The following is a 20911-nucleotide window of genomic DNA, read 5'->3' as shown; positions in this document are numbered from 1 at the left end:
CAGCAGTTTTCTTTTGTCAAAGCATCTTTGACCCTTTGTTTTGGCCATCTTATCTTTTTTCTACCATATATTCTATATGTCAGGGAAAAAAGTCTCTTCCATCATGTGAATCAGATCATCACAAAAAAGCAGGCAGGGATGGGCCAGAGCAGAAGGCACATTAAATTCTGTGGAATTGTTTTGTTGAATAATGGTGTACACTGTGTCTAGGAGAGCATAATTTGATTAATTGTTGCAGTATCAAAATATTCTCCACTAAAATATGGAATAAAACACATCAAAACATGCCATTCATCACATGGGGGTAGTGAAGTAAATCTGTGTCAAAAGTGTCAAAATATGCTGCTATAATAATGATTAAAACAAGAAAACATGAGATTCATTTTGAATAGGGCACGAATGGGGGATATAAGGTTTGACAAAGCAGCATAACTAAATACACAAAACATGTTCATATCAGATTTAGCAAAATGTGACGGGGAAACAAATTGATTTGAAGGACTATAATTAGACTGTAATCATTTGAGTGTAGATAAAGGCTGTTTTAGATTTTTATAAGGCTTTTGATTCAGTTGAGCTAACTCTAGGAACAGCTAGATGACAAATCCCGGGATCTGAGGGATGCCTTTGTTTACCTTTATTTTTATTTTAGTTGCACAATGAATTTTCCCAAACATTTTGAGCCCTTTGTTAGGTAATAACCTAATTATAACTCAACTAGCCGCTCATACCACAATCTTCCTCAAGATGGCAGTACAGACACATTTGGTTAAAAAAAATTGCTTACTTTCTGAGGCATCAGGCTTATACTTACATTTAAGAAAAAAACAACAACATCATCAACAACACAACACAATCATCCATCCTTATACCAGAATGTTTTGGGAAGTATTTTTCAAAAGGACGCTCAACCGCACAAGACTTCATATTTAATGTCTCTGTAGTTCATACTGAGACATTAAATATGGAGTCTTAATACAAAACTAAAAATAGGAAATGGTGTGTAACACATTGAAATTGTTATTGCCAAACAATTTACCAACTGATGCAGCTTTATAAAGTGTCAACCACACTCAACCAAAACGAGAAAAGAAAACTTTAATAAAACTTTAATTTATGACAATCTGACTATTGTTGTTTTTTATTTAATTGTTTTTATATATTTGCTGCTATGGTACAATATACACATGTGATGGAATCAAATGTTCATTCTAAAACATGATTTTCTCTTTCTATTGTTTCGTCATATTTTGATTAATAAAGTTGGAACGAAAAAAATACGTAACTTAACCTTAAATTGCCTCGATTGGCTGTCGCGCGGATGTAGACGCTTTTCCGCGCATGCGCAGAACAGTTCGTGCTTCCGTGACGGATCATGCAGTGACACAGCGTCATTCTGTTTGAATGAAGTTCAGAAGTAGCGAACTATTTCTCGTCTTGGGGCATTGAAACCAATTAGGAATTGATTGAGTGTCAATTATGCCGGTTTTTACAGGTATGATCATGTTCTAACCTAACACATAAGCCGCCGCTGTAAAAGACTCGAAATCGGGAACTTGTTTTGCGCTGTGATGTGAATTTCATTAGGCATGCTAGCTTAGCCAGGTTAGCCACACAGTTAGCATTCGAATGGTAAAAATAATCTATCCGCCTTAATTGGATCTAGTTGTAGAGTTAATGCAAAATAACATTCGAGAGAAGAAAAAGCACAAACGTGTTTGGTTCCTGTAACGCTAATTAATGGATTTTAGGAGTTTACAGAATGTATCTTGTAATGCTGGCTACGCTAACAGGTATCTGACAACCCTGAGAGCTACTAGTGCTAATATCAGCTATCAGAACAAACTAAACCACTGTGAAATCTAAATAGTTGCCTAAAACGCAATCCAAGTCTTTGTTTTATAAAACATCTCAACAATTTGTCTAATTATGACTAGACTAAGTTGTACACACCGTGAAATGATTCGAATCACGTCAAGATAGCTAATCATCATTGGATACGGGTCAGAGAGTACTATAACACAACAGTAATAACAGTAACGAGCAGTGTTAATCTCATAATGGATCCCGGTCTGGCACTATAACCGGCTTGTGTACACATTAGCTTCCACAGCATACTTTTTACTCTGCAGCCGCTAATTAAATGCTGTGTCATGTGTTGTTGTTCTTGTCTGATGTGCTGATGTTGGCTGGTGCTCACAGCTAGCTGCTCACAATCAGTGTCTCCCCCTTCCAGTGAATGTGAAATGGGGCAAAGAGAAGTTTGATGCGGTAGAACTAAACACTGAGGAGCCACCCATGGTGTTCAAGGCTCAGCTCTTTGCCCTGACAGGAGTTCAGCCCGACAGACAGAAGGTCATGGTGAAGGGAGGCACCCTGAAGGTACCTGTGGAAATAAACACTCCTAATTTGGATTTTTTAGCAGATTCTTTTAAGATTAGTTGGCTGCTTTATGTCACAGTGAAATAAATAGTAACTATTGTAGTTCCTAACTAATTCCCAGTGGGGGTTGCATGCTAGTCATTGACTATATTGTCATTAGCAGCATAATAATTCATAATACAGCTGTATATATAAGAACAATATACTGTTTTATAACTAATCTATTGCTTTGTTTCTGCTCATCCTAGGATGATGAGTGGGGCAACATTAAATTAAAAAATGTAAGTATTTCAGCATGCGCCTTATGTTTCTTAGCCTGGGATGAATGAGCGAGTGAGTCTGTGCATTTCTGCTCCTGTTGTAGGGAATGACTCTGCTGATGATGGGCTCGGCTGAGGCCCTGCCCGAGGAGCCTGCTGTCAGGCCAATGTTTGTGGAAGACATGACTGAGGAGCAGCTGGCCTCAGCTGTAAGTAAAAAGCCTGACCAGTACAGGTAGAGCACAAATCCCTCTTTTGGTGGCTTGATGCTTCCCCCCCCTGTCAGCTTTGAGAGGATTTAAGCTGTCCCGGAGTCGGAGCGTTAAATCATTGATGGCTTGCCTCGAGCCCTTCGTGGCTGCTTTTCTCAGCTCCACATCTGTGCAGCGTTTGTCCAGGTTTAATGGATTATCCATGCGTACGCAGGACATGTGGCAGAAGGGAACGTTCCAAATGTTCGAGGCAACAATGAATGGAACAATCATGTCATTTGCAGATGGAGCTCCCTTGCGGGCTGGCGAACCTGGGGAACACCTGTTACATGAACGCCACAGTACAGTGCCTGCGGTCCGTGCCAGAGCTCAAGACTGCACTCAGGAGGTGGCTCAGAACATCTACTGACGCTTAAATTGCTTTGGTGCATTTGCTCATTCTGAAATCTTCGTCAGGTACTCGGGAGCCCTGCGATCCACAGGAGCAAACGCGCCATCAGATTATATCACGGCAGCTCTTCGTGACTTGTACGAGACCATGGACAAGACCTCCTCGAGCCTCCCGCCTATCATCTTACTGCAGTTCGTCCACATGGCCTTTCCACAGTTTGCTGAGAAGGGCGACCAGGGCCAGTACCTGCAGCAGGTGAGGACCCCGAAGTGGACTCACAATGGAAACGAAGCATCGAAAAGTTTACCAACCCTTTTTTTTTTTGCCGTCTCAGGATGCTAATGAGTGCTGGCTGCAGATGATGAGAGTGCTTCAGCAGAAGTTGGAACCACTTGAGTCGGCTACTCCCATGGAGGTTGAATTGGTCTTTACTTGCATCCTAGTTTATGTCGTGTCCTCTGGGTGTGAAATGTTGCTTCATATAAAGAGAAATCAGCTCTGTGCTGTCATGCTGACGTGATTTTTTTTATTTTTTATTCTATAGACAGACTCTGAAGGCAGCGCTGCTTCTGCCTGTACGAAGAAGAACCTAATCGAACAGTATTTCGGCGTAGAATTTGAAACGACGTATCCTGTTCTTGTCAATTTGGATTATTTAGATTTGTTTGTGCCGCGTGGTTGAGGCTAAAGGTCATGACCTGATGCGTAGTAGGTGTTTGTGGGGATTTCTCTTAACCCTCCTGTCCAGCATGAAGTGCACAGAGTCTGAGGATGAAGAGCCAATCAAAGGCAAGGAAAGCCAGCTTCAGCTCAGCTGCTTCATCAACCAGGAAGTCAAATATCTGGCAACAGGCTTGAGGCTGGTGTGTGACTCCGACGGCAACCGACACACACTTAGTATCTGCGTGCGGTTGTCTCCATGGTAATGGCATCTTTTCTGTTGTTTTTTTTCTATCCAGAGACTGCAGGAGGAAATCACAAAAATGTCTGCCACCTTGGACAGAAACGCCCTGTATATAAAATCTGTAAGTTGTAGTGTCGGTCTGTAGTTTGGAATTCATATGTGCTTGAAGGTCAGTTTTGAAGAATGTTTCTCTCTGCAGTCGAAACTGAGCCGTCTCCCAGGTTACCTGACTGTTCAGATGGTTCGATTTTTCTATAAAGAGAAAGAAGCTGTCAATGCAAAAGTCCTCAAGGTTTGGTTTCTGGAGTTTCTTGGCAGCCATTTTAGTTTTAGGGCCTCAAATAACCTCAAATAAATAAAGCAGGTTATTTTTTTTTTTGCATCGTTAAGGACGTCAAGTTCCCGCTCATGTTGGACGTTTATGAGCTGTGCACCAGCGAGCTTCAGGAGAAAATGCTGACCATCAGGTCCAGGTTTAAGGAAGTCGAGGACAAGAAGCTGGAGAAGCAGCAGCAAAAAGTACGACCTTTAATCCCCACTCTTCATTCGCAGAAAAGTTCATCTCATTTAAACGCAGCCACCGTTTGTCCTGTAGGTGATGCAGAGGCCAGACGGAGCCAAGGAGGTGAAATACGAACCCTTTTCCTTCCCGGACGGTACGTTGGGTCCATCCCATTCGACGTTCTTGCCTGTCTGATGGTGGTTAAAGCAGTTAAACGGCATCTTCTCCTGCAGATATGGGCTCCAACAACAGCGGCTACTACGACCTCCAGGCCGTCCTGACGCACCAAGGCCGCTCCAGCTCCTCGGGCCATTACGTGGGATGGGTCAAGAGGAAAGAAGGTAACCACGGTGATTCCAGCACATTCACATCAGACATCAGCCACCAAAACGAACAGTTTTTAAAAAAAATCCTTTTCAGACGAATGGTTCAAGTTCGACGACGACAAAGTGAGCGTGGTGACCGCCGAGGACATCCTGCGACTGTCGGGGGGCGGAGACTGGCACATAGCCTACGTTCTACTGTATGGCCCCCGGCGGCTGGAAATACTTGAAGAGTAGCCGCAGGAAGTTCCACCACGCGTTATTTGCCATTTCGAAGCACCGTCTGCATAGATGTGCAATAAAACTGGTGTCTTTAACGATCTGATGACCTTAACTTTTGTTTTTGTAACCAACACACGCGCTTATTTAACATTCTGTCAGCCGGTGGTGTTAAATATTCGACCCCGAGGAGCTTCGGAATACGGGAATATGAGGAGACTCGCTCTCTGGCCTGGATCCCCAGACGATGGTTCTTAAGCTTAGACTTGCAGTTTTATACACATTGTATATTTTTAAAACATTTCAGGTGCTTGTGTCATTTAAGTGAAGTATTTGTCCGGAGTCATTTAAAATCGCTTGTACAAAAATCGCCTCGCTGTGCCGTCGCGCCCGACCGTCTTGTCTTCCTGGCTGTCTTAAGGTTTTCACTGTAACATAAGACTCGCCTTTAGGAAGTTCAGATTCAGGTTCAGGTCTTTTCTTAAGCGCTTGGCTCCCACAGTCTCCTGGAATTGTTCTTAAATGAGGCTTCTCTGCCAAACCATTCATGCTTTCTGGGGGAGGCGGGAGTGTGTGTGGAACTCCGACCTTGTTGTGAACCTTGTGCGGTTAAATAAAGGCGTGAGATTCGGCTGTGATGGTTTACACGTTGCTCTGCTTCACTCTGCTACAAGTGGTGAAAATAAACATTCTAAAATCTCCAAGATCAACACTCAGGTGTTTTATTTCAAAAACGGATTTAATCTATTGTTAACAGTGAAATTTTAAACATACAAAAAAAAAAAAAAACAATCCAAGTTTTTGGTATGAAAACAAGCTGCAGAATCAAGACTTAACCCTCGCTGAGGGTTTCTGCCATCTGGGAGAATCCGGCGACATTGAGAGCCGCCGCCAGGTTCTCCACGGTGGCCTGGTTCCCCTCTCTGTCCTGCCAGGCCACCAGCAGCAGTTTGGCCTGCATGTCCACATCTTCACTGTCCGTCTCGATCTCCCTCAGTTCGGCCGCCTTCATCTCCAGATGAGTGGCCAGCGTCTTCCACCGAGCGCCCAGCTTGGCTGCCACGTCGTCCATCTGCTGGTTGGACACCATCTTGTTCTGCATGCTGGGACCTGGGCCAAAGACGGCAGGGACGATGAAAACACGCCAGGGAAATTATAACATCACAGAACTCAACGAACAGATGGCTGAACGTACTGTCGTTGCTGTCTTTGAGGAGATTGTCCCCGTTATCATCATCGTCCTCCTCTCCTGTCTTGATCTCTTCACAGGGAATGTCCTTCTACAAGTGTCAAATCAAACTTAAGATCAATATTTGGCACTTTGGTGTCCCTAAAAAAACAACAGTATCTGTCCAGGCTCACCGGCAGCTCTTTGGCTAGTTTGCTAACCATGCTGTCCAGGTAATCTGCCAGGCTCTTGAACTTCTGATTGGTTGGCTGAAAGAAATGCGGACTTCTCCTGGAAAGCAGCCTCAGAGCTCGCCAGCCATAGTTTGGGTTCCGCACGACCCTGTTTTGTTTGGCAGAATGTTCCAGAAGGGTCACAAACATGCAGGAAACCTTAAATGCCCCCCCGAGACTGCACACTTACTTATACTCGTCCTCCACCATGTTAGCAGGGTCGGCCTGCTCGATGGCCTCTGAGAAGAAGTCGTCAAGGGAAGGAACAAATTCCCTGTGCGGAGAAACGGCAGACCAAATAAAATAAAATAAATAAAAGTGTAAAAATGCGAGTCAAATTCCAAATGGACTTTGTCTGACCTGGACTCAGACTTGCAGGCGTCCATGTTGTCGTGGTTCAGGTTCCAAAGTCGAGTTAATTCATCACTAATAAAACAAAAAAAGGCACCGATATGGGCGACTTTCCAGATCGTTTATAGCTCATCTCTCGTGTTTCGGATTCATTTTTCATTTCATCCTTCCTTTACAGACTAATACTCAAACATATGTCACAGACAGAGACTGGCATAAATAATATAAAAGAACACTCATTAATCTGTTTCAATACTCAGTGCTATTAATCCAGTCCATCCATTTGGTTCACGTACTTTCCCATAAATATCTTGCGGTCTGGCCCTTTTCCCAGGAAGTCCTCTGGAGCTTGTCTTTTCCTGGCGGGTCTTTTGGGTTTGTCATCCACTGTCCTGTTTAAGAGGACACAAATTGTCATTTTATCTCATTAGCTCAAGCTCACGCCAACACAGGAACAGACGGAAATAAAAGCTCTACCTTTCTTTCACAAAGCTCGGACAGCCTTCGTTTTTCCAACTATTCCAGTTCTCCTCTGTGCCAAGAATATGCTGTTGGAGATGGGAAAAACGTTAAAGTGCAGCACTTCAGGTCGGTCAGGGTGGCTTTAAAACTCGTGATGAAAGTGTTCCGACACAACATCTACCTCCACCATGGTGGCAAACTTGTCTCCATCAGGAGGAATCTCCCGCAGAAGCTGGACACACAACAGTGGGACATTATAACAGGCTTCAGCGATAGAAAACCACGTGATTCACAGCAGGGACGGACCTGATAAGCCAGTTTCGAAGTCTCTTCAATCCAAGCAGCCTGATCATCATTCAGAACAGAGCCGGAGCTGCAGGACAAATACAGCGAGAACCTTTAGTCTTGTGTCAAGCTCTGAAGAGAAGAGCGCTAGAGCACAGACAGCTTGCCTTTAAACTTGACTTGACCCTTCAGGTACTGGAACAGGATGAGGTACTGCAGCAGAATGTGCCGCCTGAAGTTGCTGTCGCTCAGCTGCAAGTCCATCAGCTGTAGATGGAGAGATGAACACACACATCAAGAAATTTGTCCAGAACATAAACTTGATTTTTCTAAAGTCTAAAGGTTTTTTTTCACCTTCTCACTAGTTAAAAACTTGGCAAAGTAAACGTGGTCCCCTCCAGACGCTCTCAGGTCCTCCAGCTTCCTCTTAGACGCCTGCATGTCGTCCAGTTTGTAGCTTTTGAAAACCGCCAAGGTTTCATCTGAATACTGTGGGCCACAAACAAATAAGCTGATTTTTCTCCTCAGAAACGTCAGGGAGACGACACCAATTGGTTTCCTTTTCTGTACTTTTACCTTAACGAAAGTCATCCAAGAGAATTTATCGTAACACTGCACGGGGTTCCTGAAGTAGTCCTGCAGCGTCCAGAATTTCCTGTACAAGTTGTAGTCGATGGGGATGGAACTGGAAATAAAGGGTCACCTCAGTTTTCATCAGTGCAACTAGTGAGTCAAAAACTCTTTTAGAGCTTGACCTTTACATACCAAGGGGCAGGGGCATCTTCCTCCCCCATTTCCCCCTCCTCTACCTCCATCCCATCCTCTTTTTCTTCTGTGTTCTACAGCCAATAAACCACAAATCAATAACTCATCTCAACATTAGAGTTTCAAGGAAATTGGACTTGTCCTACCTTCTGGCCTAGAGTGCTCTCCTGCTCGTTCTTGTTGAACACTGTGATATTGTCCAGGTTAAACTGGCTCTGCAGATTGAGACCTGGGACAAACACAAATGTCAGTTTAAGTAAAAAGTCCCTGCAAAACATTCAAAATCTTAGAGGTAGCAGAGGTAACACACACTAAAAACTTCTCACCTGACTTTTCAGACAACGGGAAAAGACGCGCCAAGAACAGCTGGATTCGCCCGCAGAATACAGTGTTCTGGGATTTGGACAGCCTCCGTAACAGATCTAAACACATTAGGAATCGTTAGAAACAGCTACTGATACGAAACATTTGGCTCCTAAACAAGAACGAACGGCTTCACTCACCATTGCACATCCTCAACAAGTAGTTTTTCCCAGCAGTGTAAAATGAGTTCTAGGAAAAAGGGAGAGCGCAGTTCAATGACGCACACCAAATACTTGGACGGAATTTACCGAGAAGCTGTCACTTATTTACCGATTTCCAGGTGGATACATTTTCCTCGACAAAAGAGAATATTTTGTCACACTGGTCGAGAGGCAGACAGTCGAGGACGTCTCCCAACAGGACGAAAGGCGTCGTAGCAGAGCAGATCCCTGCATGAGAGCACGGAAAGGAGGGAAAAACCTTCTTCAAGGTGAAGTTGACAATTGTCATCTCCAGGCTTTAACGATAGACTTGAGAAAGTTGATCTAACTCTGGAAACTGTTAGAAAGCTGCGCACCTTCTGTTACAGAATCGATGCTCAGGTAGATGAGGGACAAGTAGTCATCGCAGCTCGACTTCTGCTCAACCTGCAGGGGAAATGAAAATGAAGGATTGCCTAATTTCACGGTTGATTGCGATGATTACTTAGACTGTGGATTGACTCACAATCTGATCGCCGAGAACCCCTCTCAGTGCCTGGTCAAGGGTGGTCTTCTTTTCTGTCTCGCTGAAACAAACGACCACCGTATAATTAGCAGTTTAAAGGAGGGTCGCTAGTATGGCTAGGTAACTTGTTAAAATGCTCCAATAATATGACGTACCTCCCAGGAATCTGGTTAAAAGCATTTACCAGGTGTTTTCCGGTTTTTCCAGTGAGGGCATGTTTAGCAGACGTCTGTGGGGGTGTGTAAATGTTAACGATACACGCAAAATTAAGACGTTATTGTTAGCTTAGCTAGCATTAGCTACAGGCTATCATGATACAATTGAAAGAGCTAACATGCAATCTGTAGGAACAAGAAATTCATGTGGCTAGAATTTTTAATGAGGATGTATCGTTAGCTATGAGATGGTATCGGGCGAATAAATATGATGTCTTACCGTGAATTTATCTTTAGCTTCAACAAAATTAAATAAGGACGGCGACATCTTCACTTACAACCGGAAATGGTGCAAGACGTTTTCCGGTTAGGAGTAGTGATGCGTTTAGGGGCTGTCTGATCTGGCGTAATTATTAACTCCATCCATAGAGTTTATGTTTGTGATTAAAATAACTTGGAAAGTTCTGAACCGATTTTAATTAAAAATAGAATCAACCTCAACTAGTGGGTGATGGTCAACTCTCTCCACATCTCTAAAATGAACAAAGAATGATTTTTTTTTTTTCAAAACGTCAGGGTAATTTTAAGTTTTGACCGCTCCACTCACACAGGGGACAATTTTTGTTGGAGTCTTATATTATAATTACATAATTATATATTAATAGTATAATTTATGTTCCAATCGTATATTCCATGAGCGACCACAAGGTGGAAATGCTTTACAACCTATTGATTGAATTAGGCTGTCAGCAGTGTGAGTGCAGGTTCCTGAGTTGCTATGTAAATGCCATTAAATTACTAGTCTTTTCACAGGTAACAACAAAAATAAAAAGCTCCAAAACGCATTTATTATATTTAGCTTATCTAATATGACATGGTGCTTAACTGACACTGCGGTTTCTTTGGTCATGGTTGCTGTTTGATCCTATTTCTACGTAAGGCCAAGCATGTCCCGACCCTTGGACCTCAACCCGTGGAGCTTTCTTAGAACTACAAATGGCCTAAATTTAGCGGGGGGATCTGTGCTGCATTGTGGCCTTCACCTGTGTTTATTAAGCAATTTCCAGGATGGGATGTCTCATTGTGAGGGGTCATTCAAGGTTTCACGTATTAAGTGTTTAGCCCTCGGTTACAAAGGCAGTTAAGAGATCCGGAGGTGTTGTGCTGATGATCGCACTAAAATCCCGAATCTGTGAAAACAGAACCCAGTAGTTACAACAAAAGAGCTGATTTTTCATTTTTCTGACCACTGTGCGATCACAGTGGTCTCCAAAAGGGGAAGTTAAAAGGGTTTACTTTGCAGCTTGGGTTGGCTCCTTGTTTTGCCATATCCACAGTAAACCATACGTGCAACCGTGCACCCAGAACAGAACTGCCTCCATGTCTGATGTGTTGTGTTTACTGAACCGATGAGAAGCAGAAAGGGCGAGTGTGTGGCGAGCACCATTTGGCTTCCGGATAAGGTCTCGGCATCAGTCCGTGTGTGGAGACGAGCAGAGGGCAGAGGTTATGTTGCCCACACATTACAGATATGGCTCGACAGTACTGTCTTCACAAATGCATCATTCAAAATCCTGCATCTGTGGGGCTCAGCCTCAACTTGGGGATGTGTTTTTTTTCTTTTAAGAAACCTTAAGAGACCTTAAAATAACAACAAGAACAGAACACTGGTCTAGGACTAATTCACACACATTTGCTGGATGGTGGTCTAAAATAAACCACACTGCTGTTATTGTAAATAAGGGAGGGCCCAGAGTGCAAGAGTGTTACTCATTACCCGTGTGTGTATATGTGTGTGTTACTCTTTATAGGATTAATTCATTGTTTTTATGGTATTTGCTGACACATTCCTGCTTCGGTGTGATGCAATTTTCAAAGAGAAAACATGGAACTCTGGTTTTCTACCACAGTCTGATAACGCCCGGGAGAATATAATACAGTTAACTTGTCCGATCTCTCAAAATCAGGTTCAGCCTCAATTCTCGGCTGTTTATTTTGTCTAGATAAAGATAATGAGAAGAGCGCCGAACATGGTCCACTTGCCAAGTGATCAAGCCAAATAATTTGGTTGGGGACAATCTCAGACAAACTGGCCCAGGGGCAACAAAAAGAGCATTGTCCATACAGTTGAGAACAAACTTCAAAACAAGAGGCTACAAACAATGCTCTGACCTCTGAGGTTAAGCACACAAAGGAAGGAGATTTCATATCGACGACTGTTGCACAGATCCACTGCTGAAATCCCACCGTTAAAAAGTGCTGTATCATTTGAGATAAAGTTATCATCGCGGCTACGCTTGACAGAAATAAATTCAGTAGCACAGCATGCTTGAGGAGAAATCCGGTCAGAATTGAGATAACACTTCCTAGCGGAGACCAATATTCTGCAATAATTATGTACTGAACAGAGATAAAAAGTTTTATTCCAGTTATTGTGAATAAATAAATAAAATAAGTGTGTTGATTTATGCAAGCTGCAGAGGTTTCTCTGTTTTTGTCCCACATCATTAGAGTCTTAAAAACCTGCTTTAAATGTTTTCATTTAAAAGAAAATGCCCTGCATGCTGTGTGGCACTAAACCTGCCTTAACAGCTTCACAGGACATAAAATGATTTGGGACATTTTGTTAATGATCATCTCGCACAAAGCAGAATGAGAGCGCTCAACGAGGGGCTGTGCGTCCAAGCGCGGCGGTCACGCTGCCCCGATTGTTCCTGAAGATAAAAAAATAGCTTCACCCAGATGACCTTGGCTGGACGGCCCTCGGATTTAGGTAAGAAATGTGTGGCTGCGTTTTAAAGTCGGCCGGTGATTATTCAATGATTAGCTCGTAAGCCATAAAACAGGACCGTGGGGGGGGGGGGGGACTGTTGCTGGGTTGAGGAGGAAATCTGCAACCCAGTCACATCCCGCCGAACCGAGCTGATGAATAAATGATACATTTCTCATCTTTCCGTTGTTTAACCGCTAAGTGATATTTTAGGAAAAGTACTAAGCTTCTAAAGGGAACGATATGGCGCTTCTGTGAAGTACTGAGGAGCAAAATAAGGTCAAGGTCAAGTCGGTGTAAATATGTATTGTGCCGTCGTGGCGCTTAATATAAATAGGAAATGTTAGACTTACTTTGAACCCCTGCTGAATGTAGTGAGATCTATTCATCCACTGACACTGGATGAAAAACAGTCTTTATTATTGTTTGTGGGGAAAATGGATCTGATGACAGCCAAAAAAAAAAAAAAAGACACACACACGCACGCACATACACAGTGATAATTAAAGCATATCTTTGACCCAGAGGTTGTTAAAGCTTAAATGTTGCATGTCTTCACTGTTTTGGCCATTGACTTGGCCCCGGCCTGATGATTTCTTCTCTGTTCAGGTCAGGGCTGTCGTTTTCTTCGTCATGGCCATTAAGCAGGATTTCAAAGCGAGGTCTGAAGTTATGCATCCGTGGACACTGGAGAAATTCGTAGATAAGAGCCGCCACTATGCCGCCACACATGGGCCCCACCCAGTACACCTGGAACAAAAAGCCACCACAGCTGTCAGCACGAAGCAGAGGCAGAAATGAGACATTACGGCTCTGAAGTGAATTCTGATAATTACCCAGTGGTTGGCCATTTTACCCCGTATCACAGCCGGGCCGAAGGAGCGCGCTGGATTAATGCCACATCCGGTGAAACTAATCTGAAAGCAGCAAATTCAGCTGTTCAACAAACTAAATATCCTTGGAATTCATAATTTATGCATTACAGTGACTGTACCGCGACATCACAGGAACATTCTACTTATTTTCTCTGCAATGAAGCCCAATATCACAAGTTTCCATTTTTTTCTACTTTTTTTGTGGGTCATTACTTACTGCTGCCAGGTGTCCGAGCCCAACGGACAGGCCGATAGCCAGTGGTGCGGATCCTTGAATGTCATTCCGCCGTTTATCTGTCACTGCTATCACACAGAGAACCAGCTGAAGGGTAGCAAAGAACTCAATGGCGAAGCCTTGTGCTGGAGTCACCTTGTTGAGCTGCAAGAAACAAACTACAACTAAATGAATTCAGTTCTAACTAGAATCACCCACTTAAATGCCGGTTAATAAAAGGCTTGATTACCGCATTAACACCGAGGGGTGTGTTGGCTCCAAAAGTATTGACGATAGCGCTGGCTGTAACCGCTCCGAGCATCTGGGCCAGGATGTAGCAGACACATCTGAGAACGCTGATCTGGCAGCTGACCAGCAGGCCCAACGTCACGGCGGGGTTCAAGTGTGCCCCACTGATGTGGCCGAAGGTCTGAGCCAGCGTGGCGATCGCTAAGCGCAAAGGCCAAGGTCACCTTGACCTCTTGGGATACGCCCGAACTCCCGTCTTTCCCGATGATCGCGCACAGAGCGAAGAATATGAAGAGCAACATGCCGAGAAACTCCGCCAACACGGCTCTCCAAAACGTCCAGCGCTTTATCTCTGCCATTGCTGTGCCAGATGTGTACGCTGCTTTAAAAACCGAGGCGTCAGTGATCCGTTATATATAGTGGTGGCTTGTGCGAAAAGGGGGGAGGAAAGAGTGAAAGAGGAATCAAAAAGATGCACGTACTGTTTGTGTGAGGGTGAGCCTCAGTAAAAGCATCGATGGTTGAGGCGGCAGATTGATTGATTCTGATTCTGATTAGAGAATCACGGTACATGGAGAGAGATCTGCGTTGTCTTCCTTTAATGAAGGTTGTTCAACTCCCAGGCAATACATGTCATTGAGGGAAGTAAAAATACAAGGCTGTATGATCAAAGATGGCATTTGGCATTGATCTTTGGCATAGCAAGGGTCAAAGTCCCTCAGATCCTTTGATCATTATATTTGCTGTTTGAACTTTATTCCTGCTGAGGCCAGGGGTGTCCTGACTTTTGCTCTTCACCACTAGGCGGTGCTGTTGGACCTCAACCTGTAGGGCTTTTTAACAGGTGGATGGCAGGTTTGACGTGATGACAGATGTGCTCATCTTAATGGGAGGATTTGCTCAAATGAAAGAAATGCTTTCCTTTGGGTGGAGAAAATGAGAAATTCAAGTCATTCAAAGCAGATGGGTTTTAAAAACCCTCCTTTAGAGATTGATGAAGTTCAATTTCTATTGTTGAGTGGGAGCAGAAATGGAACTTCTCTGGGTACCAGCCTGTAACCGCCCAGGAGAGCCGAGAACACCTAAACAACAATGCAGGATAGCAACCGCCTCTTTATCTGAGACGCAGCAAGCCAATGCACGCTCAATCATCTGCAAAATCTCCAACAGTCGCAGGCCGTAGGTTGGAGCAATTTGACGCCAGGTCTTGTGTGTCTGGCGGAGAGTGTAACTGAGGAAAGGGTTGCCGCTTCCCTGCGCGTGTCAGACCCATTTAGAGGGAGCTCATCTTTTATTACGCCTCGATGTGCCAGGATGGACAGGGAATTGAGAGAGGAAACATCAACTACTCACACCAACAAGGTTGACTGAGCTGTGTAGACAAATGGAGGAACAGTGGAGAAGAGTGTCACATGATTAGGACGGAGCCTTGGTGTGAGAGTACACAGCTCAACTTTTAGTTGATGGATAATTAATTATGGTAATTTATGAGAAGGAGGACCATGCAGTTTCACTCAAACTTTCATCCTGTTCAAGCTGCCCTTCCTAAAGATTTCCTTTATGGCGAGAGGCTAAAGAGCAGCAATAAAAATCAAGAATCTGTCAATTTGGATTTAAGCCATTGACGAACGTGTGTCAGGAGTTAACAAGGAAGCTAATGGAGGTTGAAGGCAATTCCTCGAAATGCCACTCAGTCTGAGGGCTAGGTGTCATTCGATAATCGGAGGGCTGCCGAGGAAAAGGAAAATTGGATGCACAAAGTGAACGTTTGGTTCTTGGCCCAACACGATCCACAATGACTCTGCCAGTCACAGCTCCCAAATTCTGAGCTACAACAGGGACGCTGTTCTGGCAGAGGTTGGAGCTCAGCCTGACAGCAGGACAAAGCCACATTTATCTCCTCTGTCTGATTTGCAGTAAAAAGAGATAAACCTACGGATTCAAAACTGACGGGTTTCAAATAAAACTGACGAAGGGGGGGGGGGGCAGACATTTGCACAGGCAGAAATACGTGTAAAAACACACGTCGGTTCTGTGTGTGTGTGTGTGTGGGGGGGGGACATGTCAGAGTTAATGAGAAACAGGTTGGAGGTTGATCTCTGCGTGCTGCTTTTTTTTCTTATTTTTCCAGCTTAAAAGAAGATGGTGCTGCTTTTACAGCTTTTCACAAGACTTTTAAGACCAGACCTGTTGAGAAAGAACAAGCATTTGCTTGTTTAAATGCAGTCTTACCCATGAGCAGTCGCATTCCTAGTTTACTAAAGTATGTTTTACTTTCCTTAAAGCAGCCTGAGGACACTCAAGACTCAGACAACATCCTCAATGTCTCATCAACTTTTTGGATTCTGAGCCTGTTTTGTCAGGTTGGGATGGGATGTGGCGATGGCTGAAGGGTATTAAGGGCAAATAAAGGGTAAAAAAAGGGTATCAATGACATGGTCAAGTCAAGCTTCAAGCACCAAACTGCCGAAAAGGTGCAAATACTAATGGGGATTAAAGAGGGACTTTAATTAAGGTGATTGGTGGAACACAATGTGAGAACAGATTAAAGTCTACTGCTGCACTCTTGCCCTACTATGGCCACCTCGCACCTCTCCTGTGGTCCTGGCCTTCCTCCTGGAGGCTCCTACATGCTCTTCACATGGTACCGGGAGACACTGCAAACCATCTGGGCCGCGAGGATGTGCCATCCTGGAGAAGCAGCTCTATCTCAAACAATGTCTGTGGGCTGCAGATACCACCTCATGCAAGCAGCGCTCTGGAAAAAGAAAAATAAGCAAGAATCAGCTGGAAAGGATGAGCATGGTAATAGTCAATGAAAGAAAAAAATGGCCAAGGCAGTGAGGTTGGATAGCTTATCTCTAGAAACAGACCTAGGGTGCTAACCTGCATACCAACCAGGGTGGGGAGGGGGGTGTCAGAGGTAGCTCATAATGGTGCAGACACAAACACCGAGTACACATGGAATAAATCAGGAGACAGTTATCCCAAATCATACCTTAAAACAAATTCCAACAGGTGCCTTTTAAAAGGACGCCATAATTATGGGGCGAGAGAGGAGGGGAAAGACGTGACCCATTCAAAGACACTGCCTGCTCCCAAAAGTCTCCCAAGCCCACCACACTTGCATCACGCAGAGCCATTGAAGTTAGCATCAGTCATATACCCGCTTAGAGGCAATGGAGGCCTTTTGAATGGAAGACAAGGAAACCAGCCTCCCCTGCTGCTCCTCTCTGTGTGAGCGCCCTGACAGGTTAAAAGGTCACGCGGCTTCTTTTCCTCTCACCAGTGTAGAAAATCAAAGGCTCACCTTTGACTGGAGCAACAATGCAAACTCCCAGAAAGAAGCCTCTTTTCTTTCACCTTATCAAGGTGAAATTATTTGCTCTTTTTCTAAGATTTATCCAATTTTAGGTAATTCATGCAAACACTTCATGTGTCATCAACGTGTTCATGACAAACAACTCTTATATCACTGGAGATAAGATCTTAAGATAGGAGATTTGGGAGGACGCATGATATCGACTGAAAAGTATGATGATTGACTGCACAACATAAACTAAATATAGGGAATAAAGATAAAGACCGCAGCAAAAGCCCCCCCCCCCTCCCTTGCGAAACCATCTGTAGATCTTATCTTAAATCATCTGATAATGGTGAACCTTCGAAACAGTCTTAATTAGCATCACGGGAGTAGAAAAGTCCAGTACAACACGATCACATACCAGTGAGACCACCTCATTCCATCTCCACATGCAGCTCCCACCCTGCTTCCCTCTTCAGATGGGATGTTTAAGCGCTGTAAGGAGCTGGAATCATTTCTCTGATTTGATGAGTCATGCTAAGAACGAGGGACTGTAAATTTGAATAAAAAGTCATACAGCGTGATCAATATTGGCAAATGTGCCCGCAATTACAGATTTCTTTTTATCTGTCACACAAAATCAGTGACCACCATGAAAAGATAATTTCCTGTTTTCCAAATACATGAAGAAAAATGAAAAATTGCTCCCACTTTTTAAAAACCGCTCTTTCCTTGAGGTCAGGATGCTGAACCTTCTCGAGTCTCCTCATGCATCTCACATTGTTCGACCTGCGACACACCGCTGCAGATTATTTCATTGAGTTTTTCGAGAGGCAAGAAAAGCCGAAGCAGGTTAATGAATGCGGAGCTTTGTTCGCGTTCTTATCAGATGAAAGCACGAACGGGGAAAAACTCTGGTCCCTCTGCTCACAAATTCCTTTTTAGCTATTTGATTATGTGGATTTCTGTCAGGAAATCTGCTTCGCCCACATTACGGCCCTCACAGGACCCAGAACAAGACATGAATAAAAAATGCGCGACATCGCCAGGACGTGTTTGCACATCCGCATGGCGTGCACGCTGTCGGACGGACGCACGCGTCTAAGGTGTTCTCGGACACGCAGCCCAGCAATAACGGCGGGATGGGTTGTCACATCGTGTAGAGTTTGTTTTGCAGTAGAACTTGGAGGCCACAAAAACAGTGGGAATGCACGTTGAACTGGAAATGATGGGGGGTGCAGCAAACTTTAGCCCCGTGAGCACAGAGAACTCTTCTGTAATCGACAAAAACAGGCACCAGGCCCGATTCATACAATCCTCCATTTAGAAATAGAAGAGAGTCCTGACTTCAACAACAGGTGTTTTATTTACGTAAAAAAGTGACAGGTATTAAATGAGTAAACACATAATACATCCTCCATCAGAAACGACATAAGTATGTAAAGCAGAAAAAAATGGCTCATCAGCAACACTAATATGATACAAACGTTTGAGAAACGGTTCCGCCACGATTCTCCTCAACTTGTCTGAAAGTTCGGATAAAATTCTGTAAGCGGTGCCAACCAAAGAAGGGATTTATTTCTTTCTTTCTTTTTTGAAGACACAAAGAAACCCGTTACCACAATCCTCATTGGCAGTACAAAATAATACAAAACAGGCATCTGTGCTAAATTCAATAGTGTCTTTTTACAGGAATATAGACAAAATACATATATATGCAACTAAGTGGTTATGAGTTCATGAGACTATTTTGATGTCATCTCCACTGTGGTGTTGTCGTTGCCCCCGTTGACGTCGTAGTCGCCCACCGGCCCGCTGACCAGGACCTTCATGCGTTCGGGGAAGTCGTCATATTTGGGTGCAAGCAGGAAATCGTATATGAGGGCTGCCGCCACCCCGCCGCACATAGGCCCCACCCAGTACACCTGCGAGGGACGACGCTGATCAGTCTCCAGACATCGTGAGTGATAACGTGGGAATTTTGCACAAAAATGCTGAACTTTTCTCAACACCCCAGTACAGGTTATTGCAAAGCTGAAGCAGTGGTAGGAATGATTAACTCATGAATGAGGATTTCACAAATGTTTGCTCTGGCACGACTCAAATATTTCAGCCTGGACTGCAGGAAAATGCGCGGACGTTTTTGTCTCCGACTTACCCAGTGGTTTGTGAAATCGTTCAGGATCAAAGCGGGGCCGAAGGAGCGAGCGGGATTGATGCCGCATCCCGTGTAGCTGATCTGGAAGGAGCAAAAGATAGCCGTGACATTGACGCCGCAGCAGCTGCGGGCTCGGGTTGTGTAATGGTGGGGGGGGGGACTCACCGCTGCCAAGTGCCCCAAGCACACTGAGAGGCCAATGGCCAAGGGTGCAGAGCCGGTGACATCACGCCGCCTTTTATCAGTGACGGCAATAACGCACAGCACAAGCTGGAAGGTTGCCAGCAGCTCAATGCCTACGCCTTGACTGGGAGTGACGCCACTGAGCTGCGATAGTTGGAGAGAAACCCAAAACAACAAGAGTTTGTTCAGTCTGTGTCAAGATGGAGCTTTTCCCATTACGGCTGCGTCCCAACGGCCCCATGCTGCCAACACCAATTTGTAGGAGGTATTCAATTGTGCGTCTTCCAGGAAAACCAACCCGTGACCGCTCGTCTTATTTGGGCTGCTTTAACTGTGACGGCAGCTGGTGGTTCGAGTTAAACGTTTTCAAGAATGCAAATGCTGCATGTTTAGAAAGGAGAAGTCACAGCATAATTATTGCAGTCTTGTGGCTTTCACGGTCTGTGGGGTTTCACTGTGTGCTGTGTTTCCACCCGAGAGGTGCTTGAAAACATAACATTGCAATCTGAAGAGAATCTCTTGATTTGGACGTTTTCATGAACACGTTTTTGTATTGTAACAGCAGTAAGACGGCGTAGTTTACTCACAGAGTTGAGTCCCAGCGCTTCGTTGTCAGATGGACGGGTTCCAAACACGATACCACTCGCGAGGGCCGAGCCCAGCATCTGGGCCACGATGTACATGACTGCCTTGAACACACTGATCTGGCAGCTGGCGAGCATTCCCAGGGTCACCGCAGGATTCAGGTGGGCTCCGCTGATGTGCCCTAAGCTCTGGGCCAATGTGGCAATGGCAAGTCCAAAGGCCAGAGACACCTTCACCTCCTGGTCGGGGTTGCTGTTGTTCTTGTTCCCAATAGCTGTGGAGATGCTGAGGAAAATGAAGAGGGTCATCCCGACCAACTCGGCCAGAACGGCCCTCCAGAAGTCCTTGCTCTTCAACTCTCTCATGTTGGCAGGAGTTCTGGTGGTTGGTTGGAGCTCTGAAACGTGTGTGTACTCATAAACAACAGCAACAGGCTGCATTTATAAGGCCTGGGCAGATAATGGTCAGTGGGCGGGCCTTGAAAAAAACTGAAAGAGAGGGCCACGCTGAATTAATGAGAAATCCAAAAGACTGGCTTGTCCTCTCTCTCCTGCTGCTCCCCCTTCACTGGCCGGCCTCCTCCTTTTTCAACCCTCCGGCCCCTTCCCAGTGTGCACCCTGTTCTGGTCTTTGGACTTTTGTGAGTTAAAGGACTGGTCCTTAAATAGTGGCTTCCAAAGGTGCATTTTCCACTCGCCCAAGAATTTATTGATAGATGACAAACTTTAGCATTCAGGGGTTAGAGCTGGAATTTTCATTTTATTTCCCCCACATTTTTTTAAGGTGTAAAACCAACTTTGCAGAAATGTGTCTTGCCCTCCTGCTGGTTTCACATCTTTGATGACTAATAGCAGAGGGAGGACCGGAGAGAAGCCAGATTACTCCAGAGTTATTCCCACTCTCCCTTCCCTCCACATGACTTTCTTAAGACC

At 44.6% G+C, this 20911-nt stretch overlaps 3 protein-coding genes, 1 long non-coding RNA gene and 1 pseudogene across 5 annotated transcripts; 2 read left to right on the top strand and 3 right to left on the bottom strand.

Annotated features, from left to right (window-relative positions):
* Positions 1–1337: 1337 nt before the first annotated feature.
* On the top strand, positions 1338–5831 carry usp14 (ubiquitin specific peptidase 14 (tRNA-guanine transglycosylase)). Of its 2 annotated transcripts, none has more exons than XM_003975324.3 (15): positions 1338–1495; positions 2237–2382; positions 2631–2663; positions 2747–2851; positions 3139–3242; positions 3311–3500; positions 3580–3660; positions 3790–3872; positions 3994–4108; positions 4205–4270; positions 4349–4441; positions 4540–4668; positions 4745–4805; positions 4885–4992; positions 5072–5831. In XM_003975324.3, the coding sequence occupies exons 1-15, from the start codon at positions 1480–1482 to the stop codon at positions 5209–5211; spliced, it is 1470 nt and encodes a 489-aa protein (XP_003975373.1). In that variant the 5' UTR covers positions 1338–1479; the 3' UTR covers positions 5212–5831. The 2 variants fall into 2 exon arrangements, with proteins under 2 accessions (XP_003975373.1, XP_011614485.1); XM_011616183.2 differs by lacking the exon at positions 1338–1495 and adding an exon at positions 1532–1793.
* A 61-nt stretch (positions 5832–5892) lies between these two features.
* Positions 5893–10240, bottom strand: thoc1 (THO complex 1). Its single transcript, XM_029830641.1, has 21 exons — positions 9922–10240; positions 9642–9715; positions 9487–9547; positions 9338–9407; positions 9091–9209; positions 8961–9009; positions 8784–8879; positions 8604–8686; positions 8458–8531; positions 8269–8377; positions 8047–8181; positions 7861–7959; positions 7714–7782; positions 7589–7639; positions 7423–7493; positions 7242–7337; positions 6955–7020; positions 6785–6868; positions 6556–6703; positions 6389–6473; positions 5893–6303 (listed from the first exon to the last, which is right to left on the bottom strand). The coding sequence occupies exons 1-21, from the start codon at positions 9967–9969 to the stop codon at positions 6026–6028; spliced, it is 1965 nt and encodes a 654-aa protein (XP_029686501.1). The 5' UTR covers positions 9970–10240; the 3' UTR covers positions 5893–6025.
* Positions 9138–13174, top strand: LOC105418093 (uncharacterized). Its single transcript, XR_965477.2, has 3 exons — positions 9138–9250; positions 12293–12414; positions 13021–13174. It is a non-coding gene; the product is annotated as an uncharacterized lncRNA (long non-coding RNA).
* On the bottom strand, positions 12810–14131 carry LOC101070934 (aquaporin-1-like; annotated as a pseudogene).
* Positions 14132–18400: 4269 nt separating this feature from the next.
* Positions 18401–20529, bottom strand: LOC101079855 (aquaporin-1). The gene is made up of 4 exons (XM_003975326.3): positions 19982–20529; positions 19377–19538; positions 19212–19292; positions 18401–18978 (listed from the first exon to the last, which is right to left on the bottom strand). The coding sequence occupies exons 1-4, from the start codon at positions 20417–20419 to the stop codon at positions 18799–18801; spliced, it is 861 nt and encodes a 286-aa protein (XP_003975375.2). The 5' UTR covers positions 20420–20529; the 3' UTR covers positions 18401–18798.
* Positions 20530–20911: the final 382 nt, after the last annotated feature.

The sequence above is a fragment of the Takifugu rubripes genome, chromosome 22, assembly GCF_901000725.2.
Source record: "Takifugu rubripes chromosome 22, fTakRub1.2, whole genome shotgun sequence".
Taxonomy (NCBI): domain Eukaryota; kingdom Metazoa; phylum Chordata; class Actinopteri; order Tetraodontiformes; family Tetraodontidae; genus Takifugu; species Takifugu rubripes.
This window is presented reverse-complemented; position numbering and strand designations above follow the sequence as displayed.